Source organism: Barbus barbus (genome assembly GCF_936440315.1).
Source record: "Barbus barbus genome assembly, chromosome: 38".
NCBI lineage: Eukaryota > Metazoa > Chordata > Actinopteri > Cypriniformes > Cyprinidae > Barbus > Barbus barbus.
Genome location: NC_136716.1, coordinates 19,364,308 through 19,390,598, shown reverse-complemented (window position 1 = coordinate 19,390,598; position 26,291 = coordinate 19,364,308). Strand labels below are relative to the sequence as shown.

General features: G+C 36.8%; 2 protein-coding genes across 2 annotated transcripts in view; both read right to left on the bottom strand.

Moving 5' to 3' along the window:
* Positions 1 to 841: 841 nt before the first annotated feature.
* On the bottom strand, positions 842 to 2,548 carry LOC306857329 (noggin-3). The gene has a single exon (XM_079397231.1). It carries the CDS (start codon positions 2,113 to 2,115, stop codon positions 1,444 to 1,446), a length of 672 nt encoding a protein of 223 aa, XP_079253357.1. The 5' UTR covers positions 2,116 to 2,548; the 3' UTR covers positions 842 to 1,443.
* Positions 2,549 to 12,131: 9,583 nt separating this feature from the next.
* The window catches only part of LOC306858155 (ankyrin repeat and fibronectin type-III domain-containing protein 1), a gene marked incomplete at its 3' end in the record, with an annotated part of 37,374 nt that continues 23,214 nt past the window's right edge, over positions 12,132 to 26,291 (bottom strand). Inside the window, exons 9-17 of the mRNA XM_079398554.1 lie at positions 25,120 to 25,252; positions 24,248 to 24,364; positions 23,484 to 23,699; positions 23,179 to 23,345; positions 20,936 to 21,077; positions 19,880 to 20,048; positions 19,045 to 19,211; positions 14,922 to 15,135; positions 12,132 to 12,895 (exon numbers count right to left, since the gene is read on the bottom strand). Coding sequence (XP_079254680.1) covers positions 12,132 to 12,895; positions 14,922 to 15,135; positions 19,045 to 19,211; positions 19,880 to 20,048; positions 20,936 to 21,077; positions 23,179 to 23,345; positions 23,484 to 23,699; positions 24,248 to 24,364; positions 25,120 to 25,252 — 2,089 coding nt within the window. The remainder of the gene's footprint in view (positions 12,896 to 14,921; positions 15,136 to 19,044; positions 19,212 to 19,879; positions 20,049 to 20,935; positions 21,078 to 23,178; positions 23,346 to 23,483; positions 23,700 to 24,247; positions 24,365 to 25,119; positions 25,253 to 26,291) is intronic.

The following is a 26,291-nucleotide window of genomic DNA, read 5'->3' as shown; positions in this document are numbered from 1 at the left end:
GGAACAGGCAGTGTTTTTATTCTGCGGCGAGCTGAGAAGTAATATAAAGACGTAATGTTCCTTCATGTAAACTCTCCTTAGTGTGCAAAACCAAGTGATGCTGGACAATGTGCTGGTGGATTAAGTCAAAATCTATGTAACAAAAGTAGGATTCACTTTTTGCCATGAGGGAAAGTTTCATTTTGGTTTTAAAGCTGAGTATTAAATGTTACATTGAAGCTTATGCATGATTGATCCCTGACTGTGTTTCACTCTTGGGGCTCTTTGAAATGCTGCAGTGTGATGTATAAATGCCTGAATATAGGGAAACAAAAAAGTAAAAGTCATCTACGTGACGTTTGTCAAAAAAAGGAGCTTAAACCTAATCGATACAGAGCAGAACTTCAGTATCTTCATTCCTTTGCTGGGTGAAGTTGTTCTGTGCATGCCAATAGACTTTAGGCAGCAGACAGAGCAGAGAATGTTTTTACATGTGATCATCCATCCAGCATGTGTTTCAGGCGCCACACAGATTAAATGAAAGAATCTGAAAATGAAGGTCTTTAACTTTTAATCCTTTTACAAAGACCCTTCAGACTGTCTGAGGACGGAATGGCGTCTCGAAGGAAAAAAAAAACAAAGTAACTGATCCACTCCCTCTGAGGAATACGAATCACCAATTGTCCATTACGATCCAGACTCGACTTCATAAGTCAAATTAAAATAATATCACCTCAATTAGTGTCACATCATCGTGGAGGGCTTTATAAATAGCAGCTGGCGGTTTTACTGCGTGCAGTGCATGTTAAGCAGATTGTGTATGTACAGCAAGTGAAATAAGCAAAAAACAGTTCATGACATTTTTAGTGGTTTTATTTTATGCATTTCGACTACATGGACATAAAGAATAAATAGTTTCTTTTAATTTACATGAGCAGTTATTTTCCATTCCCCTTATATTTACAGCACACCACGACTGTAATCTATAATCTCCCGTCTGAGGTGTAAAAAGATAAAGTTTTTTTTTTTTTCCGAATAATGGAAAAAGCTTGGAATTCCTTCAATAAACGCACTTTGAATGCAAAATGTTCTTCGACATAAATATGTATAAAGTTACATTACAACCAAAGTTACAGTAGACACTGGATATTATAGGCAAATACTGACCTTTTTTCTTTTCTTTTTTTTTATAAATGAATCAGGCACCACTTTACATTACAGTTTCCATGTTAGACATATTCCTATAATTATTTACTATAATGACTATAATACCAAGCAGCTCCACAAAAGAATCACATGTTAAGTACACAAAGTTTTGTCAGCATCACTCGTCAGTACTTCTGTATGAAATTACACAGTAACATGAACACCAATGTAAAGTGTAACCTAGAATGGCACAACATATACATCAAATATACATTCCTACACTGGACAGTGCACGTGAGAATGAGCACGGAGCTTATTTCAGTTCGGGCAGGAGCATTTGCACTCTGATATAATGGGGTACTGAACTGGTATCCAGGCACATTTGAGCCCAACCTTTCTCTGCAGGCACCTCCATCGCAAAACCGTAAAATGGCTGGATTTGGCAGGTTTGCAAACCATCCCTTCTGGAACCGAACAAGACCTTTTATTGTAGCAGCTGCCCACCTTCACATAGCGGGGCCAGAATCGGTTCCCCAAGTCCTGCCATGTGTGCACCACCGGGCAGAAGGCATAGGACCACAGCCACAGCTGAAGCCTTCTTCTGAGTTTCTTACTGGGCTTGTGTTTTTTCCCATGCTGGATCTCAAACTCCATGGCTTTGATTTCTTTGGGCATGGTGCCGATGGGACGTTTGAAGAGTTCGGACTCGTTCAGGTCGTCCTGTCCTGTGTATTTGTCCTCCGGGGGACTGATGGACATGAAGTTCTGGTCGAAGTGACTGCCTAGCATGGCTCTGAGTTCGGTCTCGTTCAGATCCCGCTCCTTAGGGTCCAGTATGGGATCCGGGTCCTCCTTGAGTTCCACTATAGGCAGAGTGTCACTGGGAATGGGACGAAGGAGGTAGTAATGTTGGCACATCCCTTCTTCAATCCTGAATCCGAGGGAGAAAATTAGCATGTATGTAGCCAGAAAACAAGGCAAGTTATCCATCTTTTCGGCTGATTAATCCTCGCGCTTGAGTGTTCGCTTGAGTTTTTGGCGAGCCGTGAGAACGCAGTCTCCAGCGCGCGCGGTGTCTGCCCACGAGCGTTCTCCTTAGAAAGAGTTCGGTCAATTCAAACGGCACTATCCTCGGTGCCACTTCGCGCGTAAATGCGATCGGGGGTCCAAGAACGTTGTGTCAGTGTCTACTTTGTGGTCATTCCGCGGGACTCGTTCCGCTTTTACGCACAGGTTCCCATCAGCAGAAGGGCTCATGACAGCATCAGGCGTTTTCAGCCGGACCCGGTCTCGTTTTTGAGCTCCAGGGCTCCTCGCGTCTGAATCCGGAGTCCTGGTGTGTGAGGATCCGCATGGTTTCTGGTGACGGGCGCCGAACTGAGAATCACCTGGCTCGTCTGATTTATCCTCGCGGGTCGCGATAGAACCCAAAGACCCATTCTCAATTGTGGGTCTGTTGCCAGAGCTCCACGACACCTCCTTCTATTTAGGGAGGGGAGAGGGGTGGGATGGACCGGTGTGGGGGTGTGTGGTGTAGAAGGGGGTCCGGAGGGATGACTATCGTTGGTCGCCCTCTGCCGGTGCGCGCGCACATGTGTGACATGTCAAAAGATGAATGACAGTAGCGAGGACTAGAAATGAGTCTTTAGGATCTGTGTGAACTGGACTGAAACGTCAATTGGACTCATACATTCATTCATTTATTCATTTTAATGCAACATTTTAATTATCGTTTAGGCCTACTGTATTTCAATTAGGCCTATATAATTGTTCTTATATAAAACGTATAATAACAAGTATTTAGTACTTATATAAAACTATATCTTGTATAAAACCTTTGAAAAAACTGTATGTCAATGGCAAATAAAGTATAAAGGAGAGATATCTCTCTGTGTGTGTGTGTGTGTGTGTGTGTACTTGTTTATGCTATATTGTGGGTACCAAATGTCCCCACAAGGATAGTTTGGTCAGTATGAAAGTAATAGTTATATGTCTTTGTTCTAAATCTATGGAAAGTGCCCACAATTCACAGAAACAAATGTGTGTATATGCATACATATACGTATGTAAATAATTTCAAATAATCACAACTTAATTGAAAAAAATGTAAAAGTAAAAAAAAAAAAAAAAGTTTACAAACATGTTTTTAAAGTTAATCTTTTAAACCAATAAACAATTTTTTAAATATATATTTGATTTATTGAGTTGCAAATATTGACAAGGTCATTGCACTAGACCTGAATCAAATATGCCTTTTCATAAAGTTTTATGCAACATGTTGTCACATGCCAACAAATATTAAAATATTAGTAATATTTTAAAACAAATTGCTTCACTCCTTCATTTTCTAAATAAATACTATTAAAAGATTGAAAGGGTAGCAGCATTTCCAAGAATTTCATCCATTTATTATCAGTTTCTGCACAGTTACACCGCCTTGACATTTAAGCCTCACCAAAAAAAAACTCGATTCAAAAATCTTTTCATTATCGATGATGTGCATTCAAATGATTTTTGAAACTGATGCAGACGAAAACACTTATTGAAATATTTATTAAATTGTTCATTACATGTAGGCCCGTTACAAAAGTGATGTGAAAGATATGTAATGTATGCTGCAGTTTAAATCATTCTCAGTTGATATCATCTTACTCTGAAACGCATTCTGAAATCAAATCAATGGGTGCCACTGTTCACATAAAATGGCTTTTTTGGCTTTTCTTCCAATGACAAGGTTGCATTCAGACATCCTATGATATTCCTCTGCTCCTCTTTAACGTTTAAATTGACCTTAGAGCAATTTTCTGGATTGCTCCTGTGTCAGCGAGTGTCCGGCGCCAGTAGAATGCAACTTCTTATTTAAAAGAAAGGAAGTGGGCTGAAATTGTGTTTTTGAGATAAGCTTGCCAACCAACTGTAGTGACGAAGGAATCTGTGGCCCTTGAAAATGGCCTATCCTCCGGCTAGAATTACAGAACGCAGGACCGCCACAGTCTACCGGTGAACAAAGACATTTCTGAGAGCCAAATAAAGAGCTACACTGTTTTCCAGAGTCCTCCATATGAACATAAAACTGATTAATGCATTTGTGATGAACAGACGCCATACTGTTTTAGTATTAAATGTCACTCATAATAAGTATCTTAACCTGTGAACTGCGGCTCAGTTGATGTATGCTGTTGTACTCTCATGGATTCCTTCGTTCTGTTTTGTAATTTGTACGAATGACTGTTTAACTGTGTTACAATGGTTTCCATGGAAGTGTGTCTTTGGACACATAGCAAAGTGGATAAGAGGCCATATTCAAACAGGCTCCTGTCAATTTTAGCTGCGAATTGAGAACATTGCGTCATTCTGAACCTAATCATCAGATCATCTTCTCAATAGCAATATTCGCCACGGTTTGAGTTCGTTTCCAACATACACATACATTCTCATTTCTTCCCCTTAACTGACGGCCAGATCCACGTGTTTCAAATCATCTGGAGGTATATTTGTCCTTTGATTTTCGTGAAATATCTGGGCAAAGGCCAGTCGCGCCTCCATGACCATCAGTGTCTGATCCCACTCTGAAGTTCACTTAATCTTAATGACGGATCAGAAGGCCTCCCAGCTCGAGGTCAAAATCTTCCTGATTCTTTCATGACCCAGCTAGATAAAAATGTCATTTGTTTTTGTTTAGTTCCCTGTGAAGACCTTTGATGATCTAACAAGAGAGCAATTTGAACGCTCGATTTGAAAGTTACGATTTCTAACATGCGGTCAGTTCAGTTTTAAATACAAACATACACACAGAAACACAGTCTCTGTTTGGCCTGTTTGTTTAAATTGTTAACATTGTAAACCAAGCTTCTTATCAGTTTCTTCTAAATATTAAACCGATATAACAAACACTAATAAAATTATATAAATATATTATAAAAATATCACTAAAATAATTTTTAAATATTCATATAATATAATTTTCTGTATTTTTAAATCTATATTTAACTTCTGTAAGATCAGCATTTCCTACATTATTTATTTAGTCATTTAGCAGACACTTTTATCCAAAGCGACTTACAAATGAGGACATAAGAAGCAATCAAAACCAACAAAAGAGCAACAACGTGCAAGTGCTATTACAAGTCTTAGTTAGCCTAACGCAGTACAGGTAATTATTATTATTATTTATTTTTTAAAATAAAAAGACATATAGATAAAATAAAATTAGAATAGAGAGTGCTAGAGTTAGAGGGTCAAGTAAAGATGGAACAGATGAGTTTTTAGCCGTTTCTTGAAGATGGGTAAGGATTCGGCTGCTCGGATTGAGTTGGGCAGGTCATTTCACCAGATGGGAACAGTTAATGAAAAAGTCTGTGAAAGTGTTTTTGTGTGTCTTTGGGATGGCACAATAATGTGCCGTTCACTTGAAGAACGCAAGCTTCTAGAGGGCACATAAGTCTGAAGTAATCAATTTAGGTAAAGGGGTGCAGAGCTAGTGGTGGTTCTGTAGGCAAACATTAATGCCTTGAATTTAATGCGAGCAGCTATTGGTAGCCAGTGCAAATTGATGAACAGAGGCATGACGTGCGTTCTTTTCGGCTCATTAAAGATTAATCTTGCAGCGGCATTTTGGATTAATTGTAGAGGTTTAATAGAATTGGCTGGAAGACCTGCCAAGAGAGCATTGCAATAGACAAGTCTGGACAGAATAAGAGCCTGAACAAGGAGTTGTGTTGCATGTTCCGAGAGAAAGGGCCTGATCTTCTTAATATTGTATAATGCAAATCTGCAGAACCGGGCAGTTTTAGCAATGTGGTCTGAGAAATTCAGCTTATCATCAATCACAACTCCAAGGTTTCTGGCTGTTTTTGAAGGAGTAATGGTAGATGAGCCTAACTGGAAGGTGAGATTGTGATGAAGCGATGGGTTAGCTGAAACTACAAGCAGTTCTGTCTTAGCTAGGTTGAGTGGTGGTCCATCATCCAGCAAGAAATGTCTGTTAGACAAGCTGAGATGCGAGCAGCTATAGTCGGATCATCAGGATGGAATGAGAGGTAGAGTTGAGTGTCATCAGCACAGCAGTGATATAAAAAGCCATATTTCCGAATGACAGAACCTAGTGATGCCATGTAGACAGAAAAGAGAAGTGGTCCAAGAACTGAGCCCTGAGGCACCCCAGTAGCTAGATGTTGCGACTTGGATGGCTCACCTCTCCAAGATACTTTTAAGGACCTATCAGAGAGGTAAGACTCAAACCACTGGAGTGCGGTTCCTGAGATGCCCTTTCTCAATAGGGTTGACAAGAGGATCTGATGGTTGACCGTATCAAAAGCAGCAGACAGATCCAGCAAGATAAGTAATGGAGATTTGGAAGCCGCTCTTGCAAGTCTTAGGGCTTCAACAACAGAAAGCAAGGCAGTTTCGGTCGAATGTCCACTTCTGAAGCCAGATTGGTTATTGTCCAGGAGGTTGTTCTGTGTGAGAAAGACAGAGACTTGGTTGAACACAACTCGTTCAAGTGTTTTTGCAATGAAAGGAAGAAGGGAAATTGGTCTATAGTTCCCTAAAAGAGTTGGGTTAAGAGTGTTTGTTTTAAGAATATTATATATTTATTATATATTGTCAATTGGCCTGTTTAAATTGTTTACATTGTACACCAAGCTTCATATCAATTTATAAAAAATATGAAACTATAATAATAAAAATATAAAAAAATAATAAAAAATAAATATTTATATAATTCTGTATTCTATTTTACCTCAATTTTCTGTAATTTTTAAATATGTAGTCCTCTGAAGAATTAACATTTCATAATTATACATTTTGATTGGCCTGTTTGTTTAAATTGTTAACACTGAAAACTAATTTCAATTTATAAACACATAACAAAAATAATATAAATATAAAATCTGTATTCAACTACTGTAAGATTAACATTTCATAATTATGTATTGTCAGTTGGCCTGTTTCTTTAAATTGTTAACATTGCAAATTAAGCTTCATATAATAAAAAAAATAATAATAATAATAATAATAATTTATATATATATATATATATATATATATATATATAAAACAGATAACAAATATTTATTAAAATATATTATAATATAATTTATAATATATAAATTATTTTAAGATGTTTAAAAATATAACATTTTAAATGTCTCTATTTCAAAATCTGTAGTAAATCACTGTAAGATGAACCAACCAAAATTTAATTTTAATTTTAAAATATATACATGTATATATATTTTAAATTAAAAATAGTTGAATAGGTCTGAAATGAAAGAAACACAAATAACATAAAATATTTACACTGGAATGTTTATTTTTTTATGACTTAAATACATCTGTCACAACGTCATTCTCAAGATGCATCACAAAAAGCAAACAAGTTACATCAGAAACTTCTATGACATGGGACCAACCATCAAAAATACAATACTGAAATATATTATTTGGATCAATAAATTCATAATTCAAAAATATACAGATATGACGCCTTTTAATTGTTTTGGCTTGCATTGTGCACAGTATAAAGGTATCAAGACAAATATACCATATAATTTAACAATAATACCCTAACTGGAATGCCAGTTGCAAAGAGTTCAATGATTTAACTGGAATATAGGTAAGGTGGAATATGATAAATAATGCCTCATGTCTGTGGGCTTGTGTTGAATGCATACTGAATGCATACCGGTGTGTCAGAACACTGCATTTACCCACAGGATCTGGAGCACCAGCTGACATCACTGTACATTAACCGGAAGATTAAATCTTTTTTTTTTTTTTTCTTTTACAATCCTTCACAGGAGAAACTCCAGTTGCGACATATATATATATATATTGGAAATCAATAAACATTTTGTGCAAATACCATTTTTCTTTCTTTTTTTTGTAAAAAAAAAAACAAAAACACTACAAACATTAATAAATTGTTGAAACATTGCAACAGAAACATTCACAATGTTGCTTGCAAAAGCTGCCCTTTTCATTTGGGAAAAAATATTTCACTTAATTATAGGGTGTACATGGATTATGTGAATAAATATATACTATATTCACAATGAAACTGTTAGGTAATAATCATTGCAAAATGAATGTGGTATAGTTTTACAGAATTAATGATGCATTACTAAACAAACTACCTTTTTGGTTATGTCCTTAGACCATAACTTGCATTTCATTTCAAATATCTATGGCTTTATTGACAAAATGAGTGCTGTGATACTAGTAAGTATGCAAGAAGAATAATCCACTTCCACATCATTGAAATGTGTGTTTATATAAGTGGCACAAATTTGCGGTTCAAGCAAATAAGGTTCTATCCTCTGCAAAAAGTCCGATTCAAAGGAATCCAGCTATCAAACTCTTAAAAGTTGTGGGATGCCGATATACTGTATATATTAAAAGTGCAGTTTTTATCATTCCTTCAACCTGTAAAACATAAGTGGTTTTCATTTCCTTTCAGTGGGTTACCCAGCATAAATAGGAACAGAAACAAACAAATTACAACGAATCTTCAAATGTGAACAATCACACGCCACAAACCACCATCATATGGTAAACATTACACAACTGAAGGTACTTTTCAATGAAACACATTCTGTGGAACAAATGTCATGCACTCTTACCTCAGAACTACTTACCAGCTTTTTAATTTGAAAAGGGTTTGGTAACAGAGTCTGTAGTGATGGGACCATTTTTCATTCATCTAGTGATTCTGAACACTGAAATGCAATCTATTAGAAACGGATGTAGTGTGAAGTGGATGATGTCACTTCATACATCAATTGTAAGAGCAAACAATACTAAATGGGCAGTGAAATTAGCAGATACATCAATCTTTCATAGCAAGTTAACACATAAACTGAATTTTAACCGACCCTCAAATCACCTAAATCCACTCTTCACCTAAAAGCACCACAACAGAGCCCAACAGCATGTGTCCGGATGTATAAATCCCATTCAGAGAACTTGGTTTTTACAAATAACTGTTAAACCTTTCAAAACAGACTAACCAGAGGTTAAATCAATTAATTTAGATATGTTCATATATATTTTTTTAAAACAATGTTGTAGGTAGGTAGGCAGGCAGGTAAATAGATAGATAGATAGATAGATAGATAGATAGATAGATAGATAGATAGATAGATAGATAGATAGATAGATAGATAGATAGATAGATAGATAGATAGATAGATAGATAGATAGATAGATAGATAGATAGATAGATAGATAGATAGATAGATAGATAGATAGGAACAGTAAAGACAAAATTGCTCTGTTGGCTGTGGAGTCAAGACATTTGAATATGACATAAAACTACAGAACGTCACATTTTATTATTAGCCGTTTCAACACATAAATGTTTTACCAAATAAAAAGAACAGCACTTTTAGAGTTCATCCCACTCATTGATGTGAGCATAAGTATTGGGACAGTTGAACATAAGGCAGATATAAAAGATTAAAAGCTATTATTTAGTTGGAGATTCCTTGCGCACAATCACAGCAGTGAGTCTGTGACCCATAGACATCACCAGACTCTTGGTCTCATCCTTTGAAATGCTTTTCCCAGCCTTTAATGCAGCCAATTCCAATTGTTGCTTGTTTTCGGGAGTTTTTGCCTTTAATCTCCTCTTCAGATGGTGAAATTCATGTTCAATCGGATTTAAATCTGGAGATTGGCTTGGGCAATCTAAGACTTTACATTTCTTTGCCCTTATAAATTCCTTGACTGAACTGGCAGGGTGTTTTGGGTCATTGTCCTGATGCAATATGAAGCACTTCCCAATGAATCTGGTGGCATTTTCTTGAATATTGGTAGGCAAGATGGTTTTGTACCCTTCCAAATTCATTCTGCTACTGTCATCAAACATTAAGTCATCAGTAAAGTTCAGAGGGCCTGTTCCAGAGACAGCCATGCATGCCCATGCCACGACATCAACTCCACTATGCTTTACAGATGAGGCTGGATGTATGCTTGGGATCATTGCAGTTCCCTTTTTTCTCCACATTTTTTGCTTTCCCATCACTTAGATAAAGGTTCATCTTTGTCTCATCGGTCCATAAACACAGTTCCAAAACTCTTCTGGCTCACCTTTGTTCTTTTTTGCAAACTCTAATCTTGCCTTTCTATTTTTGGTGCTGGTCAGCGGTTTGCATCTTGCTGTGTAGCATCTGTAATTCTGTGTCAAAGTCTCCTGAGGACAGTAAATTGTCAGAGCATCACCCCAGCTTTCTGGAAGTTGTTGGTGATTTTACAGACACGTCTTTTAAGATTCATTTTCCCAGCTTTTATGATTTGTCTGTCATCAACTACTGTTGTTTTCTCAGCCGATCAGGTCATTTTTGGTTGCTGGTGTCGCTGGTGGTTTCCAAACTTTTGATTTTTCCATGCCCTTTGTTTTTGCTAGAGCTCTAACTGACTTCCTCTTTTCTTTTAGAATCCAAATTGCTTGCTTTTCTCTCAAAGTCAGCTCCCTCGTCTTCATCCTGGTTTGTGTGTGTCATCATCGAATGCAAGATTCAGAATGCAGAAGTAATGGATATAACTGATACAACACATTCCCTGCATTTAATATCTGAAGAATTAATGCAACAGGCCCCAGCTGATCACTTAGAAAGACCTGTGAGGCAACTGTTCCAATATGCTCACATCAGATAGAGGGATGAAACTCTAAAAGTGCTGAACTTCTTAGCTGGTAAAACATCTAAGCGTTGAATCACCCAATAATAAAATGTGGCATTCTGTAGTTTTGTCTCATATTCATCTTTTAGTCATATTTGTAAATGTCTTGACTCCACAGCCAACAGAGCAATTTTGTCTTTACTGTTCCAATACTTTTGGAGGACACTGTATATATATATGGTTGATAGATAGATAGATTCAAAACAGACTAACCAGAGGTTATATCAATTAATTTAGATATGTTCATATATATATTTTTTAAAACAATGTTGTAGGTAGGTAGGCAGGCAGGTAAATAGATAGATAGATAGATAGATAGATAGATAGATAGATAGATAGATAGATAGATAGATAGATAGATAGATAGATAGATAGATAGATAGATAGATAGATAGATAGATACTGTAGATCTATATTATATCTACTAATATATATATAATCGCCATCCAAAATAATAGTTTTTGTTTACATAACTTATGTGAATGTGAATGAATGTTTATATTTATTATGTATATATAAATGCACACATATGCATGTATTTAAGAAAATTATGTTATGTAAATACATGTAAATATTTTCAAAATATATACTGCATGTGTGTGTATTTATATATACATAATAAATATACAGAGTACACACACATATATTATGTGAACAAAAACTTTTATTTTGGATGCGATTAATCGCAATTAATCGTTTGACATATATATTGTATATATATATATATATATATATATATACATACATACAATGTTACAACTTTGTGTGTGTAGACAGACAGACAGACAGACAGACAGACAGACAGACAGACAGACAGACAGACAGATAGATAGATAGATAGATAGATAGATAGATAGATAGATAGATAGATAGATAGATAGATAGATAGATAGAGTTTAAATACACTTGTAGCTTCTAATCCAAAATATAATATAGAGCTGGTTTGTGTTTCAGTCTGAAGACATTTATGAATCCCCTATGGTGATAATAAATGGGAAAAATACATTCAGAACAAAGGCTCACTGTTGGGCTCTATTGGCTGAGGCAATTTCAAGTTCTGAGGAAAAGCAGTGCTTTGTTTCACGTTGCATTGATATTTAACATTGTAACAGTCAGAGCCATGATTTATGAGTCCCGCAGAGTTGACCAGCAACTTCATCCTCTGCAGTGAGGATGCAAGAATTGATTAGGCTAAGTGTTCACTCATTACAACTGTGAGCTGTAAAGTGTGCGGTTGGAGAGGAGATAGGAGTTCTGGAGCTTAGAGGCAATTTAAGTGGTGATAAAAACACACGTCTGCATGATGGAACACTTATATCATCCTAAAGAGTGCTGCTGAGGACCTCCGACACTTGTTCATTTGTTTGCTCATCCGAATCCATGTCCTGAGCTTCTGCTGTGGTGCCATATCCCGATCCAGCATCTCTAGGTGTAGCTCCTCTTGATCCCGTCTCCTCCTCCTCCCAATGCGGGGCATCTCTGCAGGGTGACGTCTTGCTGCACGACTCCACAAAGATCCTGCGAACGTTGGGCTTAGACTCCCTGTGGGGCGGTCTGTACTCATCCAAACTGTAGGAGGTAGTGGGCGAGTGCGGTAGGGAGAGTGGTGTCTCCAGCGGCAGGTTGATATCGCTCTGTCTGGTGTAGATGCCTTCGGATAGCGAGGGAGTGTGACTCTCGCTCTGTGCACGCAGCCAGCGGTGAGGCCCGCCAAAGTAACTCCTCTGGGGATGGCTTTTGGACAGTAGCTTACGTTTCGTTGGTGGATCGGCCAGGAACTTGCAGCGGGACGGCTTGTCTGTGGTCTTCACAGAGTAAGAGGACAGTGATAGGTCCTCCATGTCCTTGGTGCACGATTCAGTTTCCAGGATGGACTTGGAGCAAGCGCTGTATTTGAGATCATGCATCTGAAGCACATCAGGAGCACTACCGCTGAGGACGTACACGGCCTGATGGGAGAGATCCTGGGCTGAGGAGTAAACTAAGTCCAGGTCACGAGGGCTCAGAGCGTCACTGGAGTCGTAGTCGCTGTCTGTGGGGAGAAAGACCTCTGAACAGCCCTCTTCATCTGAACCTGGTTGGGACTCTGTAAGAGATGGGGATTGAAATAATAAGTCAATTGAAATTAATAAGCATAATAATGCTTCCTCAAAAATCCATTTTAATAATACAATAAACAATTAAAAAGCATAGTTCTGCCTCTAAAATCTGATTGGATGAACCATGTTCAAAATTTACTGTGGAATAGCTGATATACAGAACTGTTTGGGGTCGGTTAGAAAGTCAAAAATAGTTAAAATAGTTATATTGTGAAACATTTCAATTCAAAATAACTGTTTTCTATTTCAATATATTTTAAATTGTATTTTATTTATGTATTTTATTCAAAATGTAATTTATTTCTGTGATAGTAAAGCTGAATTTGCAGCATCCATTACTCCACTTATTTGTGACACAAACATCTCTTATTATTATCAATAATGAAAATAGTTTAATTAATATTTTTGTAGAAACAGTTATATATTTTTCCTCAAAGAACAGAATTTATTTGAAATAGCTTTACTTCATCTTCGGAAAAACAAATTAAGATATTTTTGATGAAATCCAAGAGCTTTCTGACCCTGCATAGACAGAAACGCAACTGACATGTTCAAGGCCCAGAAAGGTCGTAAGGACATTGTTAAAATAGTCCATGTGACATCAATGGTTAAACCGTTTATTCAGCAGACTTTATTCAACAACGTTTTTTCTATGTCAGTCTTCAACACGTGTTCAAGAGAGTACCACCACGATGCACAAAAACATATTCTCGTAGCTTCATAAAATTACGGTTGAACCACTGATGTCACATGGACTATTCTAGCGATGTCTTACGATGTGCTACCTTGGCCTTGAACATGTCAGTTGTGTTGCTGTCAATGCAGGGGCAGAAAGCTCTCGGATTTCATCAAAAATATCTTAATTTGTGTTCTGAATATGAATGAACATCTTACAGGTTTGGAACGACATGAGGGGGAGTAATTAATGACAGAATTTTCATTTTTGCGTGAACTATCCCTTTCAGATTTATATAATGTAATAATATTTGTTAAACGTATTAAAAAGATACTATAAAGTTATATATGGTTTATAGTGAAGAATTCTTTCTGAAAGATTAAAAAGCTGTTTTAATATACTTCAGTAGCAAGTTGTTGAATACACATCCTCACACATAATACAATAATTATAAATCCTGAGAAATCTGGCATATAAAAGTTAGAAAATAAAAGTAAAAACACCCAGCAGACAGGCAATATGCATATTTATTACACACATTTGACCACACAAGTAATTATATTTAAATGGGCTTAATAACATCTGTTTTTAATTCATGTTTTTAATTTACTTAAAACATTCAAAACAAATGTAAAGGCGTATTTTATCAGAACTGCATGGTTTCTATTTTTTAAGAATGCATTAAGACACTGGCCAGTCTGGGTATTATTAAATCATCAATATTTGGCTTTAAATTTGTCTCCACTTTGTGTTTTAAAAGGTAAAATGAGCAATTTGCCACTTCAAGATTTGTGCAATGCCTTAGTCAAATGCAAAGCTATCAAATCAAGACACAGCGCAATTGGGTCTTACTAGAACAGACGCAGCAATGATGACCGATGTCTGTGAATTATCATAATTTGCCAATCCTTAGTGAAACAGACCGAAATCTTAAGAAGCCCAAATTTCCAACAATTACACCCTGCAAGAACATTACTTAAGTGAGCTTAATCTGAAATTTCATCTGTTTCTTGTCTTTTGTTATATTTTTGTTGCCATAATTTTAGAAACTCTTCTTCCTTTTATGCCAACTAACATCCTGTAATGCTCTGCAAAACACATGGCAACTCAAAGCTTCAATACTGAATGATTTATCATAACAATAAATGTGCTGAATTATAATTAAGTCGATGCACTGATTTATTTTCTGCAGAAACTTTATTTTGTGCTGTCAACAAATGCCACATTCTCACTACTGCAAATATAATACATATTCGAATGCAACACAGACACGCAGTCAAGCACGACACATATTTTTATGCCTGGATGAAAGGCAGCTATTGAAAAACAGCATTTACCGATTGTGGGCTTTCGTCTCCTCATTTCTGGAGAGGGCGAGGGAGTGGGCACGTAGTCTGTGTTAGAGGACATAGAGTCATTCTTCTGGACAGGAGGCTCCACGCTGACATCTACTATCCAGGTGATAGGCACCCAGCCGAGAGGCTGTTTATAGCGGGCGTACTGCAGGGCATTGGTGATCCAGCGGACGTCTCGCCACATCTCGTCCAATTGCTTCAAACACACAAAGGAAAAAACAAAGCGAGGTTGAGTGCACTGTTATTTCATTGGAAATGCTGAAAATAAGGTTAACTTGAAAACTAAAGGGTACTATTTAAATGTTGATTCGATATAAATGCAAATCGCAGCTTTCAGTGTGAGAAATGCGGTATTTCCCCCACACAAACCTCGCAAGCGTTTTCCCCACAAACATCACAAAGCTTTTCAAACCATTAAAGCGCATCACACAAAAGCTTCAAAAGGAGGCCACAGCAAACTTACTGTGAAGTCTGAAGGGGCATGACCATGACTAATATCATAATTTATTTTGTGTCATCTTCCTCTGTTCCCCAATCACAGCACGTCAGAGCTGAATCGTACACATTGCTCCTGTTTAGTGTGCAGAAACGAAATGAGAGGTAAAATGTGTTTTCAATCAGAGCTGTTAACCTCCATGCAGTGAATCTTCACAACTACCACTTTCATATTTTCCATCCTTGGGACGTACTATAGCAATTGTATTTACAAGGAGCTTATTTCAAATTGGAAGGAAAAAGGCTGTACAAAAATGAAGCAGGGTAGACGAGAGAAAAAAAAAAAACCCTCTGCAATCTGAGCTTTTTCTAGCAAATGCCATGTGAGATCCAGCTTATGGGAATGAGCTTTGACACCACAGGATGACTCCTTTGGAAAATATGCTGGGCTTCTAACGACAAAGAGGGGACTCCAGTATGACAAGGGCAATAATATGAGTTTCTTTAAGTTACGAAATAGACTACTTCAACTAATAAATGTTTGGCTGATGCTGCTGGCTGGGAAATATTGCAACAAATTAGGGGAAAATAAGAATAAATAGGAAGGGTGGCTTATATCATACCCAGTGCTCCAGTATAGCATCTCTCAACCCAAAAATGAATCACAGGTCTGTTCTGATAGCCGTGGACAGCAGGGAAAATTCATGTTAAATGGAAATAATAAAATGTAACTGACCATATAATTGTGCATATTTAGGATAGCAAAATGAATATTCCTGACCATTATTAAAGGGATGAGAAAATGTTTTCCTTTTTATGTGCGTCAAAGGCTGTGCAGTCAAACTCAACAGTATTTTGGTGCAAACTATTTGGCAAAATGTTTTTTTTTTAAATACTAGAGAGATCCAACATGGACAGGCTGCTTGTCAGCCATTCCAACAGGACCGTGGAGTGCATGGAGAAATAATGTTAAATGGGAATAATAAAATGCAACTGACCATATAATCATGCATATTTAGGAGAGCAAAATGAATGGGCCTGACCATTAACAGGGATGAGAAAAGCCTGTGAAATCAAACTCAACAGTATTTTGATGCAAAATATTTGGCAACAAATGTTAAAATATTAGACCAATGCAACAAAGTCAGAGACAGGCTGCTTTATCCTGAAGCCATAAAAAACAACACAACATTGATGAAAACGAGTCATATTACATTAAATAAAAGTTCAGTTCCAAGGAGAATAAGAATTGGTTTGTGTCAAGCATAATTTGTTTTGTGTAGTGAGTTATTGGCTGTCAAAACTAACAGTCAATGTGCATTTTCAACCATGTTAACAATTTTAGTGTTAGATTTAAGAACGTTTTTGTTAATGTTTGTATCATACACAACTTTGGTATCCTGTTGGTTCATCACTTTATGTCCATAGTAAAATCTGGGCCCTGAACTAACTCTATAGCAGTGAGTAATATCAGATTAACTAGAAGGTTATTTCACTTGCATTACATAGCAGCAAACTTGTAAATCTGCCAACTTAAAGCCAAAAAGTTGCATTTGAATGTCATGGAAGCTCCGTCTCAATGACACATCTCGCCACATGCATCTAAAACACGCATTTTGCAGTCTGCCAATAGCTCTTTGAGAGGACCTCACAGTGATATAAACCTGCCCTCTCGCACGAGAGCGGAGCGCAAAGCATTTTCCACCACCGTGCCACTCTGACAGACGTGGCTCTTTCTGGTTCGCCGCCTCTTGGAACATTAAGGTTTTCACGCTAACTGATGCCACATTGCTCAGCCCCACACACACATTCATGCAGTCACACTCATTGATTGGTATTATTTTTTCCCCTCGTCGCTCTTAGGCGCTGTGTAATCTGTGGTCAGTGTGCTGCTTTTTTTCAGCGCCTTTTGGACCTGACATCACACAAACACTCTTGTGGTTTTGTGGTCAATCTCAATTAATCGTCCAGACCGGGGTGGCGGAGAGGGATTATTTCAGACCGGCACACTTAACACACGCCTCTCTTTCAAGTCGAATTGTGAGAGAGTCTGCTGAGCTGTTATTGAAATTTCGACACAAGAAAAACAACTTGTTTTACAGTTTATACGTCTAGTAGTTATGCTTTATGACATCAATAAACTATCCTAATTGGATTATTAGTTTAAATTGTTTTTGTAGTTTGATGTTTCCAACACTCCCAAGCGGCTGGGAATAAACATGTGATCCTCAGGACTGAAACATGAATGACGTATTGCTAAAAGTTGTAATTGAAACAACACGAATGTGGCTAATAAAAGGGAATTAAGCAGTAAAACATCATTTCAGATAGTGTACAAACAATATAAAAATACAAAGTAGCAATAAAACACCACCATAGCACTATCCTAAACACCTGGTCGTTGCTATATGTTATATTGCGCATATGATGTCTGACCTATAAAGTCATTGCACTGACATAAAACTGAAATGACCACATGCAATACCATTCAAAATTTGGGGATCAGTAAATTCCTGAAAAAACGTTATCAGTTTACACAAAAATATTGAGCAGCACAACTGTTTTCAAATTTAATAATAATAAGAAATTTTATTTGAGCACCAAATCTGCATATTAGAATAATTTCTAATCATGTGACACTGAAGACTGAAGAAATGGCTGCTGAAAATTCAGCTTTGCCATTACAGGAATAAATTACATTTTAATATATATTCAAATAGAAACTAGTTATTTTAAATTGTAAAACATTTTCAAAATATTACTGCTTTTATTGACCAAATAAATGCTGCCTTGGTGAACATAAGAGACTTATTTCAAAAACATTAATAACAGTAGTTTTATTCAAGGTGATTAATCAATATTTGTTTAGTGATTGCTGAAAATGCGAAAGCATATTATTTAGTGTAAATTCCCTGTTGTAGACCAAAAACACTGTTAAGCTTGGCTAAGGACGAAGATGCAAAATGCCTGCAGTGCAACAAATTACTTAAATTGGGAGGAAATGGATTTGTTGTGATGGATGTGCAAAGTGGGCTCACATTGAGTGATCCAATCACAATGGAGAAGCATTTGCAAATGATTCCTGAACTAACATAGTTCCAAGACGTACAACAAGCTGTACTAAACACAAAATAACACAGATCTTATAAAACATCTATTTAAGAGCGAGATTTAAGTGAAGAAATGAGAAGAAAATGCTACATGTTCAAATCAGGTATTTCGCTTGAACAATCACCCAAAAAGATATTGCTACAGAAAAAGAGTTTGCATATGGTGACAAATTATTATTTTGTTTTATATTTATGAGTCCAAGCCTTTATTAAGTACTTGGTATTTTTTTGTAAAAGAAACTGTAAAAGAAGCTAAAAAATGGCATTGCTCCATCAATATATAATATATATATTATATAGAGCTGAAATAAATTATGTATCAATGTCATCAAAAAAGCTACTGCTTTATTCAAAGAATTAGCATAAGGTGACAAATTATTTAATTTATGAGTCCAGGCCTTTATACAGTTCTCAACAGTAAACCAAAAAAGTTTTGCACCATCAATATTCAATAAAATACTGGATTATGTCCAATTTAATTTATAAAGATAAATCTTTTTTGTTTATTGTATAATTTGGAACAAAAAATGACAAATCACATTACCCTTCACAGATCATACCTGAATGTAGTCCAGTATGTGCTGGTGTCTCTGTTTGGCTGTGGACACCTCTGAGTCAGAGATGGCCTCTCTAAAAGCCTGCTGGGTAATTAGAGCGTCCAGGTCCAGCACTGAGGACAGCCGGCAGTAAAGACCGATAAATTTCTCCTTATATGAGCAGAAGTGAACTGCACATGGGAGACAAAAAATATAAAATACCACAGTTAGTAATGGACACTGTCATATAAGTGCAACACTAGTCAGATGTTATTGCATTTTTGAAATTGACTTCACTGGGTTGTGTGCGCGTGAAATTGAGACCCTAGGAAGGTTATCATTAATGTCCGAAAAACACTGACGAATCTTTTTTAAAGACGTTTTTGTAATGGAAATCTGTGGGTGGTTTACAAGTGTATGGTGTTTGGGTTGAAACTACCTCACAGTATAACGTTTAAAAAGTTGTTTGAAACTCTCCCCACAACAGCAGCTGAATAAGCTACTAAGTGTTCTAACTGGCACCACTGCTAAGCATACAAGCACACTAAAAACAAACCCTGCTATTTGAATGAAAATGATCTGCCGTTCTTTAAAACACATTTTATTGAATTATAATATTGATTACTTGTTTAACCTTTCCTTATTTTACACAGTCTGTGCTCAGCGAGGGGGGTGGGTAGCTGTTTGGCTAGCCGTGGTGCGCACCGCCACCCCGCTGGTGTCTGCATGTGTGTGTGTCTGCTTGATTTACTAGAGGTCCTAAGGGAGTGTGACTGGGGGCAGAGGGGGGAGGAATCTGTGGATTTTTATAAGGCCAACTGAGCTAATATTGTAGGGGTTGAAACAGAAGCCAGTGTACCGAGCTCAAACATTTGAAGAGGGAGGTTGAGGAACCCCGAGTGTGGTGTGTAGGGGTTGGTCTGTCCCGGGGCAGAGCAAACGTCGTCTGAGGCGGGCAGCAGCAGAAGAAAGGACACATTGTGACCCAGCTCCAGCACCTCGTGTGTGTAGAGACGGAAGTGCTTGGCCTGTGCGGGACACACAGAGACACACACACAGAATGTAACCCACGGGGGTCGAAGGGTAATAATGTTATGCCGTAACTAAGTAGCGAGCAAAAATTCCTGAAACTCAGTAGAACAGACAAGAAGTTATTCTTACAAAACTATGGTAACCACAATTTATCTGTAGTATCTATAGTATAGCACAATCTATCTATAGTATGTCTATCTATCTCTCTCTATCTATCTATCTATCTATCTATCTATCTATCTATCTATCTATCTATCTATCTATCTATCTATCTATCCGTCTGTCCTTCCATCCATCCATCCGTTTATCTATTATCCATTCATCTGTCCCCTCCAACCATCCATTCATTCATCCCCTCTATCTATCCATCCATCCTTCCGTTTGTCCATCCATCCATCCCCTCTATCTATCCATGTCTTTGTCTATCCATCTTTCTATCCAGCCATCCATCCATCCCCTCTATCTATCCATACATCTTTGTCTATCCATCCATCCGTTTATCTATCCATCCAATCGTCCATCCCCTCTATCTATACATCTGTCTTTGTCTATCATCTGCCTATGCATCCATCTATCCATTTGTTAATCCATCTATGGCGTTATTTTACTGCCAAATGTCGAGAGTGCATTTTTGTAGAGCGAAAGTAGATTATTATAATGCGCGAGCGCGAATCTCTCTCGGATTTCCATTTCCATCTATCTATCCATCCATCCATCCATCCATTCACACTACTAGGTTTATATAAGCTTTAAAATTGAATCTCTCTTTTCAAACAACTTGCTATTTTAACCATTTTAAAAATAAAAAAATATTGGTAAACTTTAATTTTTGATGATTGTGGTGCTTTTCACCAAGTTACCACAGACTTGTAGACTGCAGTACCTGGTGGAGAGGTACATTGATCTGGTGCAGCAGACCCTTAATGGCCGTCTGGAGCTCAGAGAAGAGGAGGCAGTCTATAGCCTGATATGCTGTTTCCACCTCCACAGGGCCAGACAGTGACTGCAGCCATTCCCACTCATCCCTGGGTGGGAAGAGACAGCGTTTAGTCAACATACACACAGCTCTATATTACTCTTTCCAGAAGAGCCCTTGACAGAGTGGTTTCCAAAGGCTAGTGCGATGGCATGTTAGGTCTGATTTTGAGAGTAAGGTTTGGTGTGATGCTTGTGACCAACCACTCAACAACTTTTCCTTTTAATATGAACATGCTACACTTAGAAAAGCACTAGTTTAATGTCCAAAAATGCTAAAACGGACGCCTAGAAAAGTGACGACCCTTGGGTATTTGTAAATTATTGCAGAGAGAATTTAAAAATAATTGAATTAGGTTTTACATTATTATCTGTGTGAAAATATCCATAAATTATGTTGGCAAATTATAGAGAAAACCAGATTTTTACAGTGAGGTAAAATGATTTAAAATTCATTTAACGTTCTATAAATTTCATAAAAACTGAGAGGATGAAAAGCATTAGCTCACAGTACGCGGTTAAGATGACGGGGCAAAATATAGTAATTTGGTCTTAGTCTCAAGGACACCCTCAAGGCTAGCAACTAGGGGGTAGGTTGGTGGAAAAAAGGGAGAATTTCTTTGCTCCAGAGGTTTTCCTCGAGCCGTGAGTGGGCATCATCCTGTGTGAACCTCCCACTGACTTCCACAGTCCGGCCCCGTAGTAAATTTAGTTTTACTACCACACAGAGTTGCAGGATAATACTCTGCCTGTCTCTAGCTACCTACCAAGGTCAACACCATGACCCGAGATGAAAATAAATAAATAGTTCCTTTACCGAACAAAAACAAATAGCAGTTTTGTTTTGACTGTAAAAAATGGTGGTGTCAAGAAACTATGTAAGCCTGTGGTGAGGGGGAGCCCGACACGGAGTTCAGGCATATTTCAATCTTCTCAGGTACACTCGCTCTGGAGAGCTCGTATTCGCTTCACAAGTAAAAAATATGAACTTGCTCTTGTACTATAAAAGCTTTCAAACTGAACGTCCATATCAATAACATTCATTAGATTGCATGAAAGTTTTCTTGATGAGTCAAGATGTACTGTACATATACATTTGCTGGTACTTTGTTAAAAGCGAAAAATGTATAAAAAATTAAAGAAATAATTATATGTTTTAATTACAGACTTTGAATACATGCTTTAATTGTCTTTGTCCGATTTTTTTAAACCTAGGGTTTTTTGTCCTTCAATACATTTTTGACAAAAAAAAGACTTCAAGAGAAAAAAGGTCTTCTGAGAACTGCTTTGCGAACTGCAGGATAATTTGAGGAAAAAAGTATGCTAAAAACACATTCACACTCATTTACTAGTTTAATTAGTGTAATATATTCAGAATATTCTATTTTCCCTAAAGCAAGCACAACAAATTTTCTCATTTGTTGCGTCACATATTATCTAGTCTTACTTTTTATTAGCACAAATTAGCATTTTTCATTTAAAAATCTTTCATTTAAAAGTTTATGGGACTAGCTATGGAAGCTTATTTCCACCATGGGTTTAAAAAAAAATAAATCAAAGGATAATTGGTCTTTTTTTATTCTCACAGTTTAGACTTTTGTTCTTGCAATTCTGAAATATAAAGAATTGTGAGGTATAAATTCAGAACTCTGATTTATCTTACAATTCTGTTTATATTTTGCAATTCTGACTTTTTTCTATGAATTCTGAGTTTAAATCTAGCAATTCCGTTTTTTTGTTACAACAGGAAATGGATTTTTATCACACAATTCAGAATTTTTCCCTCAATTATGAGATAACATTTTGTGATTCTGAGTTTATAACTGGATATTCTGACTTTTCCCCCCAAAAAAATCTAATTGTGATACATAAAATCAGAATTGTGAGATAAAAAGTGGCAACTACCTTTTTATTTTTGAAACATGCTTCCATAAGTAGCTCATGATGATAACATCATAATGGGCAATCTGCAAGCGGTCTAAATGGGTACACCAAAGTAAAAAAAAAACAACAACAAACAATAAAACTTTCTACCTACTTAACATTTAGTTCAAAATAGCCTGTGACACCTCTGATTTAAAGAGAAAAACAAATAACAAGAACTAGCAGTAAACATAGGTGTCATCAATAGTCATGAAGAACACTGCTAACCTTGACACATTCCAGTTGTCTCGTATCTTGGTGTGGCAGAGCATGTTGGGCATACGTTGAGGAACCAGAACTTTGATCTGATCCACAGAGCTGCTGAGCTTCAGGTAACCCAGATAAAGCCCTGAGGACAGCCGGTGTTGACTTCGTCTCTGATAGGCCAGAATGTCCTTCAATCAAAATGGCAGTTTAAATTACATTCTCTTTCTGAATAAGAAATAAATGGTGGATTGTTTGGGGTATCATTAATGTCTTTAGAATAAACGGCTCAAAAGTTGATGTTTGAGTCAAGACAGAGCTGTAGTAACCTGTATGGTTATGAGAAGGATGTCCAGGGCATATGGTTCCTCAGGAGTGGACAGAGACTTCCTCTGACTCTGCAGTTTGGATACCTGCATCCATTTCCCATTGAAAAAGGAATAAAGGCTATCCATCTCCCTCACTGTCACAAGCAGCACATTCCCATGACGATCCTTAATGGGCTCATAGTGGACTCGACCCAAATTGTGAGTGCCCAGAAGATTCTATTTGGAGAAAGACAGAGAAATAGAAAATAATTGAACCCTTTGATGTTGTGCATGGTGACCACTACAAAACAATTGTTAATTGTTTTTGGAATGATAATAATATATCACTGTCCTCAACAGAAATACAAAATGCCTGACAAAAAGGACAAAGCACAAAGTATTTCTGGAATGTTGGACTGGACCGATGTGTAATTATCTAAAAATGTATATATATATATTAAAAAAATAATAATAATTAATAAAATAATATTTTATATTTATGATTATTTAATAATAAAATATATAAACTAAGAGTTATATAAGAGTATATATTTAAATATTTTAATTCAGTTTCCAGAAAAAAATCATTATTGTATTAAAAATCAGTTAAGTAGTGCATGTTGGCCAAAATAATTGTTATGCAATATGAAATATGCTCAAACACAGGCACACACTCCGCTCAGAATCCCACATAAGAGATTATTCCACTCAATTTCAATTTGCACTGAGATCAAATCCCATTATAGTGATAAATTGTTAGCAAGGCTCATCACGGGCTGGCAAACCTGCAGTTGGCCCGCGGCTGCCAGCATCTTCTGTCTGGACTGCAGAGTGGAAGAGGAAGAGGTGGAGACTGCCAGGCTCTGTCTCAGCCACCGGACGTCTTCCCACATACAGGACAGCTGCAAAATAAACACACACACACTTGTGAAGTTGGAGGAAGCTATTTACCTAATTCCTCGACATCATTCAAATTCTGTGCATGAATGCCAGAGTGCTTTATTTTCAGTGAAGCGACATCCCTGCTATAAGGTGCTTTAGACAGAAAAGTGCATCACTCTTAAAGAAGAAACCATCTGTGCCTGCCTGTTTATGCGACTGTTTAATCCTTCAAACTATTTTAAACTTGAAGACAAGGTTTATCAAGCTAACATCAAAATTTGATTTGACAAACTTTCATTTTTAAGTTGCATATTAGGAGACAAGTTGTAAAATAAACATTTGGATTTGGACATGAGCGCTTAAAATGCTGCAAGGCTCGTTCCGTGAGTATAAATTTACCTCCAATCTCACCATAAAATCTACAAGTATTTGGCCATCAAACAAAGAGCTATATTCTGCAAAGACTCTCTCTGCTTCTTGCATCACACCACTTTAGCCTTGTAATGATGGGCTAATTACAAACGCGCGGCCTAACGTCAAAAGTGTGGTGACTGTTCACTTTGACAGAATATATTTAGGACGCTAAGCTGACCACAGGCTGCATTTAGAAGAAACCAACAAAAATATTGACGCTTGTCAAAGAGATGTGTAATGCAAACATTGAAAATTTATGTTTCAGTTCAGCGTTAACAAAATGCACGTTACTTTAGTGCAGTATCTCCACGCTGACCTCTCTGCTGCTTAATGTCGCGGTTGACTGTATGTTTTTGCATACCTTGGTGAACCACAGAAAGTCCTGCATGAGGGAGCTGCTGTATGAGTCGTCCACCTCCACTATGGGGATCTGATCCTCATTAGTCACTAGCAGACTGTCCTTATGGTAAAACACTGATGCTATATAAACTCCCCTGAAAAAAAAAACAGCCAAGAGAACCTATTCAGAACAAGGTGAATTCAACATATTTAGCTGTAATGTCAATTCTATAAGGCTTGGCACTTTCCAAGAATAGAGTACAAAATAGGCTCTGAGATTCCTAAAAAGCGCTCATTTTTTTTCTATTTTAGCAAATATTTAGTGATATGTGTTTCTTAGATTTTAGATAAAAAAGAAGATATTACATTTATATTTTTTATTATATTTTTATTATATTTATATTTCTACATTGATATATTCATTAGCAGAGATACCAAAGCAACATTATAGTACTTTGTAATAATTATACGAGTTTTACTTTCTATCGATTAGAAAAAGTTCATAAAAAAGTTTGCCGTTTTTGCAGCTCTTGCTATTAAATGTTGTTTAAATTTTGACTTTTTGTAGCAATAAATATTACATAAACATCGAAATTAAACAGACAAAATAGTTTTCTATCATTAAAATTAGATTAAGTTTTTTACCGATAATTTAATATTACAATAATTATAAATAAATTATAATTATTTTAAAAAATGCCGATGGGAGAGGAAAATTCTGCACGTGATTTACTGACAAGGCGCACATTAAAGAACACAGATTCAATATCTCATTTCCATAATGACCAGCGCAATCTACCAAGAACAGCGCAAATTACCGCCTGCTTCAAGACATGCTTTTTTTGGGGTTAAATAATGGCGCAAATACAGTACCAGTAATTTCTCAAGGACGAACGTTAGTAAATCACGTTGCACGATTCAATTTAATACTGTCCTCCCATAAATTTTGCATCTGAAAGGGAATCTCCTACAAATGCATGTTCAAGCGCAAAAATAACTGTGCCCATGCCTTTTCAGCGCTAATTCTTCACTGCGCGTCAATCCTGACAGTACTATTTTAACGCTAAAAGATGGTTTGCGCTGGCGCAAGCTCTTAGTAAATCTGACCCTTAATCATTAATTCAAAAGATTCTTAAAAAATATGACGTTGTTTGATTTTTATTGCTGTATTCAGTTGAAAAGGTCAAAAACACC

Coding starts and splice junctions, on each gene's coding strand:
- LOC306857329 (XM_079397231.1), bottom strand. CDS start 2,115: ATGGATAACTTGCCTTGTTTTCTGGCTACATACATGCTAATTTTCTCC.